Below are 20,334 nucleotides of genomic sequence, written 5' to 3' on the forward strand. Positions count from 1 at the left end.
ATCCTTCAGCTGCACAACTGTACAGGACCTTCGTTGCCTTATTTTGCGCTTCATAACACGCCACACGTTCTCAATCGGAGACGGGTCAGGACTGCAGCAGATCATGCTAGCACCCGCACTCTCTGCTTACGCGACCATGCGCTTGTAATCCGAGCAGAATGTGGTTTAGCGTTGTCCTGCTCTGGATGGCTGCGTATGTTGCTACAAAATGTGCACATATCTTTCTGCATTAATGCTGCCCTCACAGGTGTGTGAGTCACCCCTGCCATGGGCACTGACACGCCCACATACCATGAGAGACGCTGGCTTTTGTACCTTTGGGGATGGTCCTTTTCCTCTTTGGCCCGGAGAACACGACGGCTGTTTTGTCCAAAAACTATTTGAAATGTCGACTCGTCGGACCTCAAAACACGATTCCACTGTGCTACTGTCAACAGTTTACCAAAGTATTCCCGAGCCAATATCAGGATCTCCATTACAGACTCATGACGGTTTATAAAACAGGGACGTCTGAGGGATCGGAGACCACACGCATTCAGAAGTGGTTTTCGGCCTCGCCCTTTACGCGCCGAGATTTGACCTTGGATCTTATAATTATATTGTACACCGTAGAAGGTAAAATGCCCAAAATCCTACCGATTTGTCTTTGGGGAATATTGTTCTCAACGTGTCATCTGTCGTCAGATTGCCGAGCCTTGACCCGTCCTCGCTCTTGAAGGACTGGGCCTTTTTGAAGGCTCCTTATATACAATGATTAGACGACTGCCTCGCCTGTTTCACATCACCTTCTTATTCCTACTTCTCACATCGCTATTAGTCTTAAACCGCCCCTGTCCCAACTTTTTTGGAAAAAAAGTGTTGCATGAATCAATTTCAAAATAAAAGTTTATCTTCAAAAAAAAACCCCAAAAAACTATACAGCTGACTACATAAAACATCAAATTCCTTGTCTTTTATACGTTTTTGATTTAAACACGAGTCAAAGTACATTTACGAATCACTCCTCTTTGCTTGTATTAGCATTTCCCATACTGTCCCAACTTTTTCAGATTTGGGGTTGTAACTATAAATGTAAAAACTAAAAACACAACGTATTGCCGATTAATAAATTAACCTTGCAGTCGGTGGGAAACTGCCGTGGTATCGGAGGAATAAAACACGTAAACAGATCAAATGCCGTTACAGGAAAACAATCGACTTCAGGGTGAGAACAGTCACACGGCTTTGCCTCGAGCTGCCTCCCACCACTGTGTGCCGTATTATATTACTGATTTATGACCAAGAAAAAGTTCAAATACCTCCTCTTCCAACCAGTCGTTGTATTGAACTATTCCAGACATCACGACATCAGCTCCTTTCATATAAAATGTGATCTCTCCAGTAGTCTCATCCTGCAGTGAGACATACAAAGTGTCTGATGATCAAATATCTACCTGGTTAGCGCATCATGCTTTATCTCAATAAATCTAATATTACATACTTAAATTTACAATACTGAAGTGGCTGAATCGTATCCTTTTTCTTTACACCATCAGCGAGCACGCCATTCGTTTTTTTTTTCTTCTCATAATAAAAGAAGTTTTTTTTTTCTTCTCCGTAGCAAAGGAAACTGCCTTTAAGAGCTTAGTTTAAAGCCACAGTGATAACCATGATGATGATGATGAATTACAAACATGATACATGTGTGTGCATCTTGTTTTTCACCCCACAGCAAGAAAGATTTGCTTTGCATGTTCTCAAAGAGTCCTTGGAGGTGTTTGAACGGATATCAAAAGGAAACCCCCATTAATTTCTAGTTTCCTCAAGTACACTAATATAGGCTCCCGTCCAAGCCAGCAACAATAGTGAGCCATTCCCGCCTGGAGAGACTTAGTCATCAGGTTCAGAGGAGGGGAACTGCTTTCTCAGATCACCCCTAGCCAAAACAAACAACACGGTGTGGCTGTCTTCTTAGTGAAATTCCCAAAAGAAACATGGCAGATATGTGGTTTGAGTGAGTCTTCTGAAAAATATTCAGCAATCTTTGCTTCTCGAGTTGTGTTAACTAGTGAAACGACCGGCTTTGATAGGAGATACTCACACGCACTATGATTCCCATGCGCTTGCTCTCGTAGGTGAAAGGGAAAATCTGCAGGATGGTGAAATTGAGGATTTGACCACTAGGGGTCCTCAGCTGCATAGAGGACTGATCTCTTCCCACCAGAGTCAGTCCAACACTCTCAGTCCACTGTACCAGTGACACCTAGCACATGACAGAGGAAGACAAGGAGTCATTAGGTTTGTCTCTAAAGGCTTCCGAGGATCTCGGTGCATTTGAAATGCTTAGTAGTGATTCAGGAAAGAGAACAGATTCGTATAGCTTGATGTTTTGCTATGCAGCAATCAGGCCTAATTTGTTGAACAGACAAAAAAATAATAATAATTAAGTCTAAATTTAGTCTATAAAAAGCTTTGAATTTAGTCTAGAAAAAAAACAAAACACTGAATTTACATTTAATAAAAAAAAAACAGACAAAACTTAGTTTAGAAAAAAAAATTCAGGGATTAATTCCAGAGAACCATAACTGAATTTAAAACTGAATTTAGTCAAAATGTTGTTGCTGCTGTTGTTGTTGAGGTTCTTCGGCTGCTCCCGTTAGGGGTCGCCACATCAGATCATCTATGTGATCCGTATATTTGATTCGGCACAGTTTGTTTTTTTAACTCCGGATGTCCTTCCTGATCCAACCCTCCCATTTTATCCAGGCTTGGGACCGACACTGGGAGTGCACTGGCACTGAATGGCTGTCAGTCAAAACCCTGAATGGTTCTGCTGGATTGGTTCCCTGCCCAGCAATCCCATCCGGGCTGCGGTGGTGAGAACGCAAGATCCTCGCCGTCGGACCATGAGGGAAAGAATTTATTCTCAAACTTAATGTAGAAAAACTGAATAAAAATAAATAAATAAATAAATATTAGTCTACATTTAATCGTGGAAAAAAGCCAGAATTTAGTATAAAAAGCTGAGTTTAGTCTGAATTTAGTTTAGAAAAAAATGTATTTATTCTAAATGTACTCTAAAAAGTATTCAGAATTTGGTCTAGAAAATACCTGAATTGAGTTTAGTGAATTTCACTTAGACACAAACAATTTAGTATGAAATTAGCTTGAATTTAGTCTGAAAAAGCTGAATTTTGTCTGAATTTAGTGTAAGAGAAAAATTGATTTAGTCTGAAAGTCTAGAAAACATTATTTAAACTTTAAAAAAAAAAGCTGAATTTAGTTTAGACAAAAAAGAACTTTCAAAAAGATAGTCAGAATTTGAATTGAGATTAGATGAGTGAATGAAATAAATAATTTAGTCCAAATTTAGAAAAATTTTGTCTGAATTTAGTGTAAGAAAAAAATTAATTCAGTCTGAATAGTTTTGAATATATATTATATATATATATATATATATATATATATATATATATATATATATATATATATATATCTTGAATTTAGTCTAGAAAATATAATTTAGATTTTAAAAAGCTGAATTTATTTTTTTTAAAGCTTAATTTAGTCTAAACATTTATTTAGTCAAATAATTTATACAAAAAGTTATTCTAGAATTAGTCTAGTCTAAAAATATTTTTTAAGGGAAATAAATCAGAATATAAAAAAATAAATCAGAATTTAGTCAAAACTCGATCTAAAAAAAAAAAAAAGAAAAGAAAAAGCTGAATTTAGTTTAGAAAAAAACTGGCTGCATGGAACCCAAAAACGTATAGTAAAACCCAAAACTGGAATCCAAATTTATAAACACCGATAAGAGCATACTTAAGAACATACCCAAGACACCAAGAGACACACGGAGTTGTCGGGAACCGTAACTTATAAACAAAAATAATAAATAAAAAAAAAAAAAAAAATCACTATTTTTGGTGTGGATTTGTACTGAATGGCCAGCCACGTTTCAGTGTACGATTGAAGATAAGACAAACCAGATGACATCCATTAGTGTAATGCTGAAGGGGGTCGAGGGGGAGATGGGGGGGGGGGGGGGGGGGGGGGGGTTGAGATTTCTGGGAGGCAGAAGTTATTGCCCAATAACTTCCAGACCAGAGGTTAGGGAGAGATCAAAAACCTTATTTCTTATGCCCTTTACAACTAGCTGCTAATGACATATCTCACAGTATCCAGATGGACCAGAGTAAGCAGGCTCCACTGCTAAACCACAGCCACCACAGTCAACAAATGAGGCCTGACCCTATTGCTTTCATTTCACCACTGGGTACGTCATGTTTTTTTAGTAAGAGCTTAGAACATGGCCTAGGTTGATGCAGTTACCTCTGAAAAGGTAAATAACCCATATCCATTTTCTCACTCCCACAAAACATCTGCTTTGGTAAATTAAAGATCACTGAGAGTCCTGAGGGCTCTGGGTTTTGGAAATCTGACACCCTCGCTGTCTGTCGAATCACGGTGGAAGTATAAAACTATAAACAATACTCGTATTTAGAAGCTTAGTCTACATCAGATATCCATAATTTCTTTCCCAGCACCGAGAAGTAGACGTACGTGAGGCTACGTTTAGTCATAGTCTGGTAGTGCAAGCTGTCTTACTTGTAGTGAGAGTGAGTGAGTGTGTGTGTAGGCCCGGTCTGCGTCACCACCAAACCGCACTTCCCTACTGACCTTGACTTAATCCCAGTAACCACAAAAGACCACATATGCTAAGCAAATCAGCAAAGATGCACTGCATCCTATAGGAGAGTTTTTAGTCTTAATAGGATAAATCTTAAGCTATAGCAGTACGTTGCAGTTTCCTCCTCATGACATATGTTAACCAGTGTTCACACTATGCAAATGTTGTTTTGTCCAGGCCCTTAACTGAAATAGCAAAGACAGAATGAAGGTTAAACTCCTTACGAGAACGATTCCAAATCTACATCCGGATTTCCGTAAACCTGCTTTGTGGTAATGTCTATTGTTAAAAAGAGCTACACAAATAAATGTGAATTCAACTGAATGCCATTTCTACAAAGATTTTTCTTCAATAAGTTCTAGTGGTCATGGCACCCTTTGAATACGTCGCATACTTTCATATGAAATTTTTTACAAGTGGCATGGCTGATCAATTACAACATTCCAATCCTTTGTATTCCAGTGAACCCTCAAAGACTGGCTGTAATTTGGTGAAGACTGTTACCTCGTCAGGGCTGGAGGCTTGATACACCCTGCACGTGTCCTCGTAGTGCTGCTCGGCCTCGGCCTGCTCGGTCACGCCGTTCCCCTCGTACACGGGTGTCACGTTGTGCACCAGGGCAATGGCCTTCACCGCCTCGTGCACTCGGCTACTGATCGTCTTCCTCACCTTAGTGGTGGCTGGTGCTCTGGAGGCCGGCTGGTCATGTGGAGGCTGGGAAAATGGGGGGTAGACAAAAAAAGCTATCAGTATAATAATAATAATAATAATAATAATAATGTAGAGGAATGCAGGCCTGCTGAACTATTGGCCTGGTTGAGGCAAGAGACAAAAGGCATTATAGGAGCTAAATATTGAAATCATGTCAAACAATTCGACAAGATAATACACAGTGGCAATGGCAAGTCTAAGGGGAGAGAACAGGGGCATAATAAGGGTAAAATAATCATAATCATAATAATAATAATAATAATAATAATAATACTAATAAATTCTGTGCGCAAACTATAAACTATACTTAATAATGAATTAAACTAATGAGGCTAAACCTTTTTAACTATGCCCACTGACAAAATGACAAAACTGTGTGTCAGCCAAATGTCCTTCTTCAGTCCTCAGAGAGGAGCTATAAAAGCTCCCAGATGTATCAGAAAGTTGAAACAATACGTTTTAGCATTTCGCAGGCTATTTTTGGGCCGTATATTTAAGGGGTTAATGGCAGAGTTATTAAATTAGCCACTAAGAGGCAGGGGACAAGCAAATCCTGCTTCCTGCTTTAATGACTTCAGAAGTCAAAGGGACAAAGCATGTCCTTAAGGGGTTATGAGGCACATGCTGAAGGAATGGCCATATGTGATTTGCGTTCCTATACTCTTAACAACCTTTTTTGTCATTATGGAAGTTCTGGGCAACTTGAACTTACTACAACGGTTAGATTAAGAACGTGAGCTTAGAAAGTTTACTTTAACGCTCGAATTAACCAATCTGCATGATCTAGCACACACCCTGGCAAGACCATACGCCAGGATATTCCCTTATTTACTTGCCGAGATGTTTTCAGTTACCTGAGTGTAGGCGCTGAACACATGACTCTGCACTTCATCCATGGAATCCATCCCATACGCCACGGTGCCAAGATGAAGACGCCGGAACACCATTTCATTCTGTGTGAGCGTCCCTGCCAGAACAAATCATTCAACCAATCAGAACAGCTGACTGAAATGAAATAGCTGGTAACTGAAAACACCGATAGCCTATCTCAACAAGACACAACAACAAGGTATAGATAAAGGTTATTACTGAAACTCTCGCTGCGTTGAAAACATTGAAGTTACACATGCTTGAGGTAAACAGGTTTGTTGTTTTTATTTGTTGATAAACACTTAACATTTACTGTATGTATTAAATGATTTTTAAAAAAAAAAACTAACAAAGCAACAAAACAACAACAAAGAACTACCAATATTGCATCTCAGCACTGGTATAATAATCAAATCCTCGATTCTGATTGGTCACCAGGTGTTAATTCATTTCTACAGCATGGCCCTGATGCAAATCACAGGTTTGCATTAACGTGCTCATTCTAATACGTAATCGTATCTATAGTAACAACTCACTCAGGGACTTTTATAGGGTTTTTTTTTTTTTTGCTTTAATGAATTTAAAAATCTTTGCATGCATTTTTGTAAGGAGTCTGCGGTGTCAGCGATTTGCAACAGACCGAGGTGAAGCTGTAACCTTGGCCAACTATTCTGACACTCTTTAACTCTTCATATGAAGTTTAAAAATTAAGTCCTGGACAGTACGACTGAACATTGTTTTATTCATTACATTCTTTCATTTATTTATTTATTTAAAAAATCAGACAACTTTCCAAACTTTTCTTGGACGAGGAAATAAAAAAAAAAAAAATTCCAGAGGATGGATGGTCAAACCTGGTCTGCCCTCCAGACCCTCCATTCCATTCTCTTAAAATCACAAAATCAGACCATAAAATCTAAACGCTTAGTAATGCCAGAAAGGCTTAGTATGTGTTTCCTGACACCTCAGCAGATCACATTCTACTAAACAGTGTTTCACCAATGTTTGAGTCACACTTCCGTTGTCCACTATTTTACAGCTCACTCTTTCCCTTTACGTAGGAAGCATCTATCGTTCGGTGTCATAAATCAGAAGGGGAGATTTTAAGGTCAGGGAAGGAAAAAAAAAAAAAACTAAAAGGTTAGAGTTGGCTTTAAATTCTAATAAGTGACACATCTTTGCCGAGAGCACGGCACCTAAACTGCGCTGAAAAGACCTGAGCTACTGTCTACAATCCTTAAAGTCACTTCAGTACTATCAGCTTTCACACCACACGGCACACTGCTTTTATTTCAGTCTCACGAATGGGACACTGCAGTATTCGCTGGATTACTGGGCATAAATCTAGCTTCAAATACAGCAGCTTTTTATATATATATATATATTTTTTCTGACTCACCTTGAGACTTGAAATATTATGTGGTCCTTTTGAGCTTTGCCGTTAACAACAATATATTTGACTGGATTTGAAGACAAAACGATTGTTCGAAAGCTAACACTACTAATGCAAAATATATTTTTACATTAGTTTAGCAAGGCTTTTAGTTTAAAGTCATTGGAAGGCATGGTCATTTATCCTTCATATGCCGGCCATGTAGTCACGTGGCACGTCAAGCATTCAGGTAATGTCTTTAATAAGTAAAGAAGAAAGCCAGACGGGTCACGTTATAGGGAAATAAACCGACGAGGAGTTGGTGTGATGCAGCCCAATGCAAAGCAGAGTTACTGTTACAGCAGACGAAGACCACACTTGGTTCCACTCCTGTCAGACAGGAGCAGAAATCAAAGTCTACAGTGGGCACAGGTTCACCGACACTGGGTAGTTGAAGATTGGGAAAACCTTGCCTGGTCTTCTTCTGATCTTCAAAGGTCCGGTTTCAATGAGCCTGTGCCTAATGTAGCCTCAGATTCCTGTTCCTGTCTGACAGGAACGATGTGAAACCAATGTGTTCTTCTTCTGCTGTAGGACTTTCACCTCAAGGCTCGACATGTTGTGCGTTTTCAGATGCTTTTCTGCTCACCGCGGATGTAAAGAGTGGTTATATGAGATACTGTAGACTTCCCGCCAACCTGAACCAACCTCACGTGAAGTCAAGTCATAGCTAGTACACATCAGAACGAAATGTTGAAACACAGAATGTAGTACACTAGACAAGCGCAAGTGTGAGACGGGCGCAAGACAATAAATACACAGAACGCGGGCTGTAAACTATTTTATAGTGTAGCACCAATAAGTACAGCAGGAGTCTGACCACTGTCCTCTGACCGTTCTCCTCAACAAGGCGCTTCCGAATTCGCAACTTGTGCGTAGTCTAAACCTTACTGTTTTTTATCAATCGGACAAAATCTGATCCTCACCTGTCTTGTCAGTGAGGAGGTACGAGATCCGTCCAAGCTGCTCTGGGATGGTGCTGGCTCGGACCACAGTTCCAGGGATCTTTGAATCTTTCTTGATCATCCAGCTGAACACCATCTTGCCCATATCCAGGTTCACACGCAAACTGACAACCAGACGGCGTAGAACATTTTTACATGCGGGATGCTACTGTTAGAAATTGCTGTTCTAAACAGTGCAAGTCAGTACTTTGTGTACTGTATGTACACGGACATTAGCATAAATAAATGTGAAAAGCACTTTTAATGCTTCAGCCGATACAATATTCACATTTTTATATACCGTGTGATAAATGCTATACTTCCTGGTATTACCAGTAGAACAGCAATGTTAATGGTCTGACTATTTCACGTCTCCTTTACGGTACTCTGTCGTAGTGGTGTACGCGCTACACTGCGTAAAATATGCCGATTATAAAATAAGCCCTCACCTGATGGGCACTATATTGGAAAAGAGCAACAGGAAACGGAAGATCTGGAGGTACCAGCGTCCGGCAAAGTGCTGCAGAGCCACCATGACCAGAGAGACCACCACCAGGGCCGCGAACAGAATCTTGGTCAAGCAGTTTACTTCCAGGTCGATAAGGCCAATCTACGGCACCAGATCGGGATAAAATTCCGATAAAAAGTATTTAAATGAAGAAAAAAAATAAACGTAACTTTGAAAGTGCCACTTTACAGTACATCATCACAACGTAAAACATCGTTTGATAACATTGATGGTCCTGTACATTCATTATTAAATTCATAAGCTGAAGTTTATTTTCCCAAGTTAATAAAAGAAACTAAATAAAACTTTTTTTTCTGTTAAATGGCAACACGTTTTTAATCTGTTTAATAATAGCCTTAAGCCGGCCTTTTAAGATTATTACTCGTCACACGGTACGAAATGATCTCAATCAAATCTTGGCTGAATTTTAGATCAGACTGTCTGATCAGATGAAATGATAACGATCCTCGAACAATGGGTCCTGCTTAAAGCCAATTATTACGTCCTGCTTACATCATCGATCAGCACGATATGGGTTTGTGCAAGAAAACGGGGTCATATAAAGACAAATGTTGCTCAAAGTGAGCTTGAGGAAATGAAGATGTATGCTCTGACTGTTAAAATGTTTCGCTTTACGTTTGGCCATCGCCAATACCGTATTTGTAGATGTGAGTTTTGCGTAATCCTATTACTGGTGGCTTTTAGATGAGCTTAACAGAAGCCATCACTGCTAATCCATCTATCATCCATCCATCTTCTACACCGCTTTATCCTTTTCAGGGTCACTGGGAAACCTGGAGTCTATCCCAGGGAGCATGGGGTACAAGGCGGGGTACACCCTGGACAGGGTGCCAGTCCATCGCAGGGCACAATCACATACACACTCACACACCCATTCATACACTACGGACACTTTAGACACGCCAATCAGCCTACCATGCATGTCTTTGGACTGGGGGAGGAAACCGGACAGGGTCGCAGGGAGGACTCGAGGAACAAGGCGGGGGACACCCTGGATGGGGTGCCAAGTGCTGATCCATCGCAGGGCACACACACGCACACACCCATTCACACACTGAGGACAATTTGGAAATGCCAATCAGCTTACAATGCATGTGTCTGGACTGGGGGAGGAAACCGGAGAACCCGGAGGAAACCCCTGAAGCATGGGGAGAACACGCGAGCTCCACGCACACAGGGCATAGACAGGAATCGAACCCCAACCTCAGAGGTACGACGCAAACATGCTAACCACTAAGCCACCATGGCTCCATAGTATTATTATTATTAGTAGTAGTATTATTATTAACATAAATTTGTACCCCACTGTAAACTGTACCTTATTTCTTGGATTGGACGTGTTCATAACACTGCGAAGTTCTTTGCCGGTATAAATCACAACCCCTATCACTGTACCTGTACACAGCACACAATAAGATACATGAAGGATAAGTACCCACACAGGAATACAATGAAACGGTGTAACAGCTTTGTTTACCTGAGGCAACAACAGTGCTGGCCCACAGCGTATTCTCAATACTCAGGCTCTCGTTGACAGGAGGGTCTCCGTCCTCCTAAAAGTAACAGATTCCTGGTGAGTTGATGTGATTTCCTTGAACATTTAGGACACACTGCCTCATATGAGCACATCTGTACTCACCCTGGTAAAGGTCCCGATGAAGTTATGGATGTCAATATTGGGTTCCTCAGCGTACACAAAAGACCTGATCTGTAGAAGGTCCTAGAAGCAAGCGTGTGCCATCCATTTAATGCCGGTTGACATATTGAATCTCTAAACGCTGTGAATTTACTGAATAACTCACTGCCGCAGTGGGGAGTCTTTGAGTGCAGGCCACTGGGAGGCGCAGTTTCCAGTCTGTTTCTCCATCCAGCTGGTCAGTCCTCAGGAAGCATGAGCCTTGAGAAGAACAGACGGATTTTTTTTTTAAAAACAACAACAAAAAACAAACTTACAGCAGTACTGAGAGTGCATCATTTATTCAGTACATGTGGTTAAGCAGTACAGTTTCTCTGAGCTTACATGAAGCATTTACTGTAGATCTAAACTGTTGAAGTGCATTGTTAGCCTCTAGAGGGCACTGTGGAGCGTGATGCCTTCGTGCTACCAGAGCAGTCTTCCCATGGACATTTACATTTTCATGTATTTTACAGGAGATTTTATGCAATAAGAAGAAAAAAACAGTACCACATCTGACTGAAACTAGAGTTTGGTTTAAATGCAAGATTTTTTTTTTTTTTCCTCACATCCCTTCCCCCATCCTTAGATGAGTCATCCAGCTGGGGCTGTGGAACCCTAGGCTCTTTATAATTGACCTAATGGTCTACATCTGCAGGATGGATAACAATGCACCCATTCCCGTAAAAACCAACACATCAAGCAGGCAAGTCCCCCCCCCCCCCCCCCCCCCCCCCCCCCAAATCTTTAAAGAAAACCTTCAGATTTTAGCCAGAGGTATTTAGGGTTGTGTTTGTATTTTGATGAGCACTGAAGGTCTGGCCTTCAAGACTAGTTTGAAAGATTAAAAAACAAAAACTGCTATTACTCGTCAGACATTATTATTATTTTTTTATCGTTTCTGGTAATAATAACGTCGACGTCTTTTCTTTTTGAGACCTGGACTGTTGTAGATGACCTTGCAGTTGAGCTTTTGAGAAATAACAACACTCTGCCTAGCACGCAACAAATTTCAATCTCTTGGTCATTTGTTTATTCAGATGATACCCTGTCCTTCTGCCCTTTGCATTTGTTTGTTTTGTGTATTCTTTCGATTTTCTGCATCGCTTTGCATGTCTTGATTTTCCTCGCCAACTGCCTTTGCCATTTGAAAGACAAAAAGAAATCTCAGTCAAGATGAGATTTGATTATTCCATGCCATAACAAACTGAGCAGGCAAAAGCTTTTTTAGACCAAGATTCAAAAACCATAGCGTGACTCGGCGCGCCGTCTCTCCACACAGAGAGACGTTTAGGACATAAAATGGCTGCCTGTCCATATTTTAAACGGAACCCTTCAACTAATCTGAACTGGCGTCTTCCCCCTTCTTTCGGTTGGTAAGACTGGGATGAAGTGACAGATGTTTACCGTTCCTTTCGGAGGTCCGTAGGAAGATCATGTCAGCAGGAACACGTTGATTCTAGAGAGTGAAACAATGGGGGAGAAATGTTTACAAAATGAGGCATGGCAACCTACTATGGTGTCTCCTCTACTAGGTAGAGTAACTCAATCATATTTCATTTTGATTGCATCCACGACTGTTTATTAAGTGATTCCTAAAGGAAATCATCCGTTGCCTTGACTGTTACTTAAAGTCCATCAAAGCTGCACAAGTCATAAAACGCTGCACATGGCTTTTGAACAACTCGGGGGTACAACTCATAAATTTATTACCTAGCCCACCAGTCTGGTAAAATCTCCACTGTGCTGCCCAGTCCCTTTATGCTGGTTGCCCGATACACTAACTATACTAAAAAAACGTAAAATATAATACCATCACGTATAGCAAGCTACGTTGTTAGTTCAGTACTTTAATAGAGTTTATATATCAATTTATGATTGGAATCATCATCTAACAGAGTTTCTAATGTAGCACATCAGGTTTACACCCTCAACAATAAACCAGCAAGTCATTCAGCTATGAGATCTTCTCACATCACAATGTAAAAGACATTACTCGTGTCTGGCTAGCATCTTTATATGTTAAAGCATTTTTTATTAAATGACAGTTTTGCTTGGGTTCATCAGCGTTTTCACATACTTGCTTGCTCCTGATTCTGAAAATATCTACTGCATGTGAATTAATCCAATTAGTAAAAACCATTCTTCTGACACGTGGCCCGAGCACGGCGGGATTCATAAGCATGTGCTATAGATACAACATCACCATTAGCCCTGTTAAGGTTGAACGTATTGAATGAAAAGATGGCCAAGTCAATAAGCAGTAGGCTTTCAGTCCAGTTTTCTTTTTTCCGGTTGTTAAATATTAAATGTACTTTGTCCACCAGGCAATTGTGAATAAATAACTAATAGTTCAATCTGCCCATCCCAGCTCTCTACTAATTTGTCCACCTCCTGATCTAAATCTGTTGTCAAATAAGTTATCATGTGAATTTGAATTAAGACACTAAATATTTCATCAAAATCCGAATTGAATGCAGCGTGCGAGCTCCTTCGATACAAAACTGGGCTAATTGAGAAAGAATATCTTCAGGGTGCCAGACGGAAACCTAGCCCGATCATTCACACCGTCAGGGTTTACATGCCCGGCAACCGAATCTTCTTACAACAAGCTGCACACACACCACACGACGAAAAAGGAATCTGCTTAACAAAAGACAACACGAAATACCTGAGAGGAATTACACAGGATTACTCATACAGTAAGCACTGACCCGAGGGGACATGATATAGTCTCTCAATAGTTTGCACTCGATGCTATTTTATATAGACGCATTTCAGAAAGAACACAAAAACTGTCAGTTCGAGTATATAGTACAGAGATTAAATATTTAAACTGATGTTTATAAATGACTTTGGGACTCATGGTCATTTTCATTTTACAGATTAGATAGATAGATAGATAGATAGATAGATAGATAGATAGATAGATAGATGTTTCACCATAACGTTTGGCTTAAGAGTCAAGTTACAAATCTCTAAAGGAGGGAAAACAGTTCAAGCATTCATTAGGATAAGATGCCATTAGTCACAAGATCTCAAACCTTTACAAAGGCAGAGCTGATTAACACACCAACCTTTTCAACAATGATAAGATCTCCGACCTGGATGCCACTACTTTTCACCTTCATGGTTCCTGGGAGAAGACAAGAAAGGGGAAAGCAAAGCCAACGAACTCTTAATCTCTGTGGATGCAGATTATTATAAATATACGATATGCTGTAAAATGCCTTAAAATATCCTTATATAGTAACTTAGAATAGAATATTATAAGTATATACATATAAAAATATATATCTAGAAAAGAAAAAAAAAATCAGACGCATTTCCATAGATGTTTCCTACTAATGTTTGGTTTTTTTTGGCATTTATTTGATGGTATTTCAGCGAAAAAAAATCATGGACTACGCATGTGGATATTCACGGGTGCGTATTCAATTTCACTCGAAGAGTTTCTGTTGAGATTTCCCAGACCTCAAGGTTTCCATTTACTTCTCAACAATACCCTCCTATGAGTCTTTACAAGAGTTCTGGAAGTGGGCAGAGCGTGCTCTCACTCCACTCCAAATTAACGACTAAAATTGTTCGGAAAAGGTCAGCGACCTATAACCTGTGCAGGGACCTCATACGAGGCATATGCAAAACATTAGCATGTACACATATGCAGGTATGAGCACTTTAGGGTATCAAAAAAGTCATTGTACTCTGCGACGATACTGAAAATCGGAGGTAGAGGATGTAACGTGGGAATTTGATAGTAATATTTTTAAATACAGCTCTGTGAAAACATCTACCAAAAATAAATAAATAAATAAATAAAAATTGAATACCAGAGCTCAGAGGTATAACTAAAATAAATAAATAAATAAATAAATAAATAGATAAAAATTGAATACCAGAGCTCAGAGGTATAACTAAAATAAATAAATAAATAAATAAATAAATACAAATTGAATACCAGAGCTCAGAGGTATAACTAAAATAAATAAATAAATAAATAAATAAAAATTGAATACCAGAGCTCAGAGGTATAACTAAAATAAATAAATAAATAAATAAATGAACACGGGGCACTTTAAATAGGACTTTAAATTGATATTTTTCTATTCCTACCGCCCTAATGAGTGAGGCAGCTTAGCAGTTGTAAAATATAAGCCAGCGATGTGAGAACAGCACTGTGAGAACAGTTTCAACGAAATGAATATCAATTAATATCAAGGAACCATGTGATAGAAGCCACTATTCCGGTTTATAGGATGCACTTCGACAGCCATGCTTGGAACTGAACACGAGAGATACGTCATTCATTTTGATGATGAAATCAAAATGGCGCCTTTATAGAATTCAAACTATTCTACAGTTGATTCCATCCATCCATCTTCTATACCGCTTATCCTTTTCAGGGTCACGGGGAAACCTGGAGCCTATCCCAGGTGGCATCCCAATCAGCCTACCATGTGTGTCTTCAGACTGGGGGAGGAAACCGGAGTACCCGGAGGAAACCCCCGCAGCACGGGGAGAACATGCAAACTCCGCACACACAGGGACACGGTGGGAATCGAACCCCCGACCCTGGAGGCGTGAGGCGAACGTGTACTGTGGTGGGTTATACTGTCATAGGAAAATAAACAAGAACGGCGTGGTGTGATGCAACCTGATGAAGCGCAAAGTTGATTCATTTTCCAATAACTACGTCTTGAAGTGTTTTCTTCCTCTTATACCACAGCAGTTTACCCATGATTAAAATCAAATAAATAAATAAAAGTGAGAGAAGGACTCATTGTACTTTTTGTTCGTTTATGGTTGTGGATGTCTGCGGAACAAGTCCCTGTTATCAGTTTATGTTACAGCAGCCCTAAACATTCATCCCTTTTTTTAAAATTAATAAGCGACTTGTCAGGTCAGTGTAAACTCCACCATCCTGAAAGCTTCAAGTTACATCTTTTTTCGACCTCGAAGAGCGCAAAACAAACATCTCCCCACAGAAAACGTCACCATATCGGCGATGATGCCGTTATAGAGAGCGGACGAACACCCCTGACTAATCGAAATCAAGCAGTCAACAGCGCTGTGGCGCACAGCTCTTTCGAGCAAGCTGGAGAAAGGCTTTAAACTGTGTGCTGTCGGTTTACCTGGCTGGTCTGGAGTGAAATGTCTGCGACAGACCTTCATATGAGAGGAAACGGTGAAATGGACGCGACGGAGGTTTGCTAACCGTCGTCTTCTGAGCTGGGAAGCTGTGGAAGCTTCAAGGTGGTAAATCTCCAAGAACGCTGTGTAGACAGGGACGGACGCCTGGCGAATGTAAACGGTGCTAACAGAAATGTGAGAACCGCACAATTTCAAAACAGAAATGCATCACGTACCCGAGTGCACGCAGCCCACTGTTATTCCAGCTCCTACTTGTTTCTCCTATTTGGCTGATCTGCGATACTGATCTAATACTAACATCCTGAAACAACTCTGCAACCTTCTGCTGTTCTACTAAACGGCATTCTTTAAGGAGAGTCTGATTCATTTGCCACGTCTGTGTTTGATCAGTATCACACGTGCTCACAGAATGAAAAAAATCAAGTCAGTATGTCGAATGAACATTGAAGGTTTGTCAAATCAAATCAGGCCAACGCTGGTCCGATACTAATACTCGTTTACCAACCGTCCAAATCCTGACAACAGCATAATGTTGCTGATATTTCCCAGACAATGACTTAGTATGCACTTAAGTAATGCACTAAGTAATGCTCACACACACACACACACCCTTACATGCTTGTACAGTGGAGGTCATAAGTTTACGTACGTCTTGCAGAATCTCCAAAATGTTAATAATAATAAAAAAATAAGACGGATCATAAAAATAGCATTTTGTTGTGTATTTAGTCCTGCCCTGAATAAACTATTTCACATAACAGGTGTTTACATATAGTCCACAAGACACAATAATAACTGAATTAACACACATGTTCAAAAGTTTACACACGCTTGATTATTAATCCCGTGTGTCGTTACCTGGATGATCAGCGACTGTGTTTATGTTGTGTGAGAGTTCTTCACGAGTCCCTTGTTCGTCCTGAGCAGTTAAACCGCCCACTGTTCTTCAGAAAAATCCTCCAGGTCCTCCACACTCTTTACTTTTCCAGCATCTTCTGCATATTCGACCCCTTTCCAACAGCGACTATATGATTTTAAGAATCCTCTTTTTTTTAAAACTGAGGACGACCGAGGGACTCGTACACGACTACACGATACATTAAGAGACGGGGGGGGGGGGGGGGGGGGGGGGGTGTAAACTTTTGAACAGGATGATTGGAAAGGGGTCAAATATGCAGAAGATGCTGCATATAAGAAGTTACAAATTCTTAACATTTTGCAGATTCTGCAAAGTTTATGTCAATTTATGACCTCAACTATACATGTACATTCACAACAACAACAACAACAAAAATCTATTCTCTGAGACAAACACTGCTAGTCCTCATCATCCAGCTGCACGGCATTCCAGTGAAAACAACGGCTCACCTCTTGTGCAGAGCTTGCTATAAATCTGTGAATTGACCTCTTTGTCCCGCAGAAAACATCGAATTTCTTCGACTGCTTCTCTCACGATGGTGATGATCAGAACAAAGCCCTGTGCCAGACAAAAAAATGTATATATAATATACATATATTAGGGGATTACAAATATTTCACATGCCAAAAAAAGGCACCACAGCAAGCAAAGGCCTGGACTCACCAGTGGAACCCAGTACGTGTACAGAGCCCCCAGTCTGAGTTCATTCACAAACTGAGAGCAGGCCAGCAGCAGGAAGTACAGATTGAAGAAGTACTTGAACTGGTTAAACAGCACCTGCAGACATAATGGGTTGTACTTTCATCACAGAAAACTTGGCATGATGTTTAAAAGTCATGCTCGCAGGTAATGAAAAATATGACCACTATATTCGGAAAACTATCCATTCTACAGGGAAGACTATGAGTGGAACATTTCAGCCCCCGTCCCGGAAGACAAACACTCAGAACAGCAAGTAAACCTTATGCAAATATGTACGGAGGTGACCGAGTGAAACGACAACACTGAGGCGACCGAAAGGATTCACGAAGAATAAAACATCACTCGATATTTCACTTCATGTCCACCACAGAGCATTTTGTGCATATGTAAGCAATATTACTAAAATAATTTTAAAAATAATAATAATTAAAAAAAAAAAATTATGACAATAATATTTCATCATATTTTCAATATTAATAACATTCATCAATTGAGGTGCTGATAAAACTCACCAGCCAGATTAACAGGAACACCTGCTCATTAGTGGAAACATCCAATCAGCCAATCATGTTGCAAGGCACAGTGCGTAAAATCATCTAGATGCGGGTTCAGTTAAAGCGCACATGAATCATCAGAATGAGGGGAAATCTCACTGATCTCAGTGATTTTGACCATGGCATGGTTGCCGGTGCCAGACGAGCATGGCTTGAGTAGTTCAGAAACGGATTACACAGAATGCGTACAGGAGGTAACTACGGTAACTCGTGTGACCGCTCTTTACAGCCATGGTGAGCAGGAAGGCATCTCAGAATGCACGGTATGCCAAATCTTGAGGTGGATGCGTCTACAACGGCAGAAGACCACGCTGGGTTCCGCTCCTGCCAGGCATGAACAGGAATCTGAGGTCACAGTGGACGCAGGCTGTGCAGTGGACCTGCTCTTTTACCATGACCGACGCTCTAGTTTCAGTGCGACTGCGCGAATGACCAAAATGTTCCTAATAAAGTGGGCAGCGAGTATATAACAGCACTGATTACATTAACCAAAAAGTTATACTTTGTTTCAGCTGACATACCTGCGGCTCTTCACGTATTACACAATCTCACCGATTATATCGCCGTATAATGAGATTTAAATGGTTGTCGTGCCTCAATATTCACCATCACGCTGTTCGATTCATTCTTACGTACAGGATAGGTCATCGAAGGTCATTTGGCATGCAAACATTTTTTAAACAAAAGTCTGGTAAATGGTGGTTTTTAGGAGCGGCCCGTGTAAGAAAATCACCGAAGATTAGCTAAGGCGAGGAAAATATGGAAAACATATCAAGCGTCCGAAGTGAATCGCCGGTAGTAATCTGTTCCAAAAGACAAAGAACCAACACTGTGCTCTTGGGTGAACATTTATTGTGTCTTACCCCAGGCAGAAAGGTGAAGAAATTATATTTTTGGTTATTGATGACGTTCTTCGGGTACCGCTGTTCCCTCTTCTCAGGGTGGCCTAGCCATACTGTCCGAGGGCGAAATTCCCCCGCTCCACAGCACCGCGACCACGGGCAGCACCTGAAAAATACAGCTGCGCTTATTTCCGCTTATTTATTCATTCTTTTGTCCAAAGTGAAACATATACAGCTGTTAAGGACGAGCTTAAATTTACAGCAAATGTTCAAGCCAACGTCTGTGCTGCTACGAAGCACGCTAAATTCTTTCAGTTTCTGTTGCAAATGCATTCCTCAGTAACGACAAAAATGGTAAACTTACATCACTTAGTTAAATAAATAAATAAATAAATAAATAAATAAATAAATAAATAAATAAAGGTCTGGTTTAAATATTCTCTTCGTTTCTTCCTTTATGAAACGCACATCGCTGGAAAAGTTCTCAGATCAATTTCAGATAAATATGGAAGCCCATTTCTGCCACGGAGAAAGAGAGAAAGAAAAAAAAAAGATTTAAACTCACAATATTGAGGGGGAAAAAAAAAAAAAGAGTCAAAATCGTGAGAGAAAAAAATGTACGTTTTATTTTTTTTCCCCCCCTTTGTGGCGGAAACGGCCTTCCATAGATAAATCAAGTTCTCTGTAAAATAAAGAGCTTTGCTAAAGAGTCTACTAAAATTCAAATATGAATAAAGAAAAGAGCAGTGAATTTCCAGAGAGATTCCGTGGCCTCAGTGACGTCGTACAATAGGGGAAGAAGGTCATGACATGAAAATGACATTATTTCACTTTAGTGCAATAAAAGTATCTCCGAGCCTCAACCACAGGCAAAATCTATTCTACGTAAACAGTAACTTTGCAGTGATTTTGTATTGTTTGTCTAAATCAGTACGTAATTCACTAACATTGGTGAACTCTTCCTGTGTAGATAAACTCTGGAGAGCTCTGCAGCTGTTACAGGAACCTACAGGGCCACTGAGGTGACGTGCTGGTTAATTGTTTAATAAGATATGACCACAAATGAATAAACTGAGGCCGCTAGATAATACATCGAGCCCATGAATTAATTTACAGTGCTGTGAGGAAGTACTAGATTTCTTCTGTTTTTGTGTATATCTCATACTAAATCGTTTTAGATCTTCCAATGAAATACAACATTAAACAAAGGCAACCTGATTAAATACACAATATAGCTTCTTTTTTTTTAATGAAGCAAAAAATAAGTTATCCAACACCTATCACCAATGTGAAAAACTAATTGAACAGTGACCTTTATTGATGCAAGAGAGGT

At 40.1% G+C, this 20,334-nt stretch overlaps 1 protein-coding gene across 1 annotated transcript in view; it reads right to left on the reverse strand.

Moving 5' to 3' along the window:
* Window positions 1–20,334, reverse strand: part of LOC108276072 (probable phospholipid-transporting ATPase IIA) — a 50,486-nt gene that overhangs the window by 25,454 nt on the left and 4,698 nt on the right. The window contains exons 2-16 of the mRNA XM_017487394.3: window positions 19,023–19,167; window positions 17,567–17,680; window positions 17,353–17,461; window positions 13,911–13,969; window positions 12,241–12,292; window positions 10,961–11,055; window positions 10,798–10,878; window positions 10,636–10,711; window positions 10,477–10,553; window positions 9,079–9,239; window positions 8,612–8,754; window positions 6,238–6,350; window positions 5,177–5,386; window positions 2,081–2,242; window positions 1,299–1,391 (exon numbers count right to left, since the gene is read on the reverse strand). Coding sequence (XP_017342883.1) covers window positions 1,299–1,391; window positions 2,081–2,242; window positions 5,177–5,386; window positions 6,238–6,350; window positions 8,612–8,754; window positions 9,079–9,239; window positions 10,477–10,553; window positions 10,636–10,711; window positions 10,798–10,878; window positions 10,961–11,055; window positions 12,241–12,292; window positions 13,911–13,969; window positions 17,353–17,461; window positions 17,567–17,680; window positions 19,023–19,167 — 1,690 coding nt within the window. The remainder of the gene's footprint in view (window positions 1–1,298; window positions 1,392–2,080; window positions 2,243–5,176; window positions 5,387–6,237; window positions 6,351–8,611; window positions 8,755–9,078; window positions 9,240–10,476; window positions 10,554–10,635; window positions 10,712–10,797; window positions 10,879–10,960; window positions 11,056–12,240; window positions 12,293–13,910; window positions 13,970–17,352; window positions 17,462–17,566; window positions 17,681–19,022; window positions 19,168–20,334) is intronic.

The sequence above is a fragment of the Ictalurus punctatus genome, chromosome 15 (assembly GCF_001660625.3).
Source record: "Ictalurus punctatus breed USDA103 chromosome 15, Coco_2.0, whole genome shotgun sequence".
In the NCBI taxonomy this organism is placed as follows: Eukaryota; Metazoa; Chordata; class Actinopteri; order Siluriformes; family Ictaluridae; genus Ictalurus; species Ictalurus punctatus.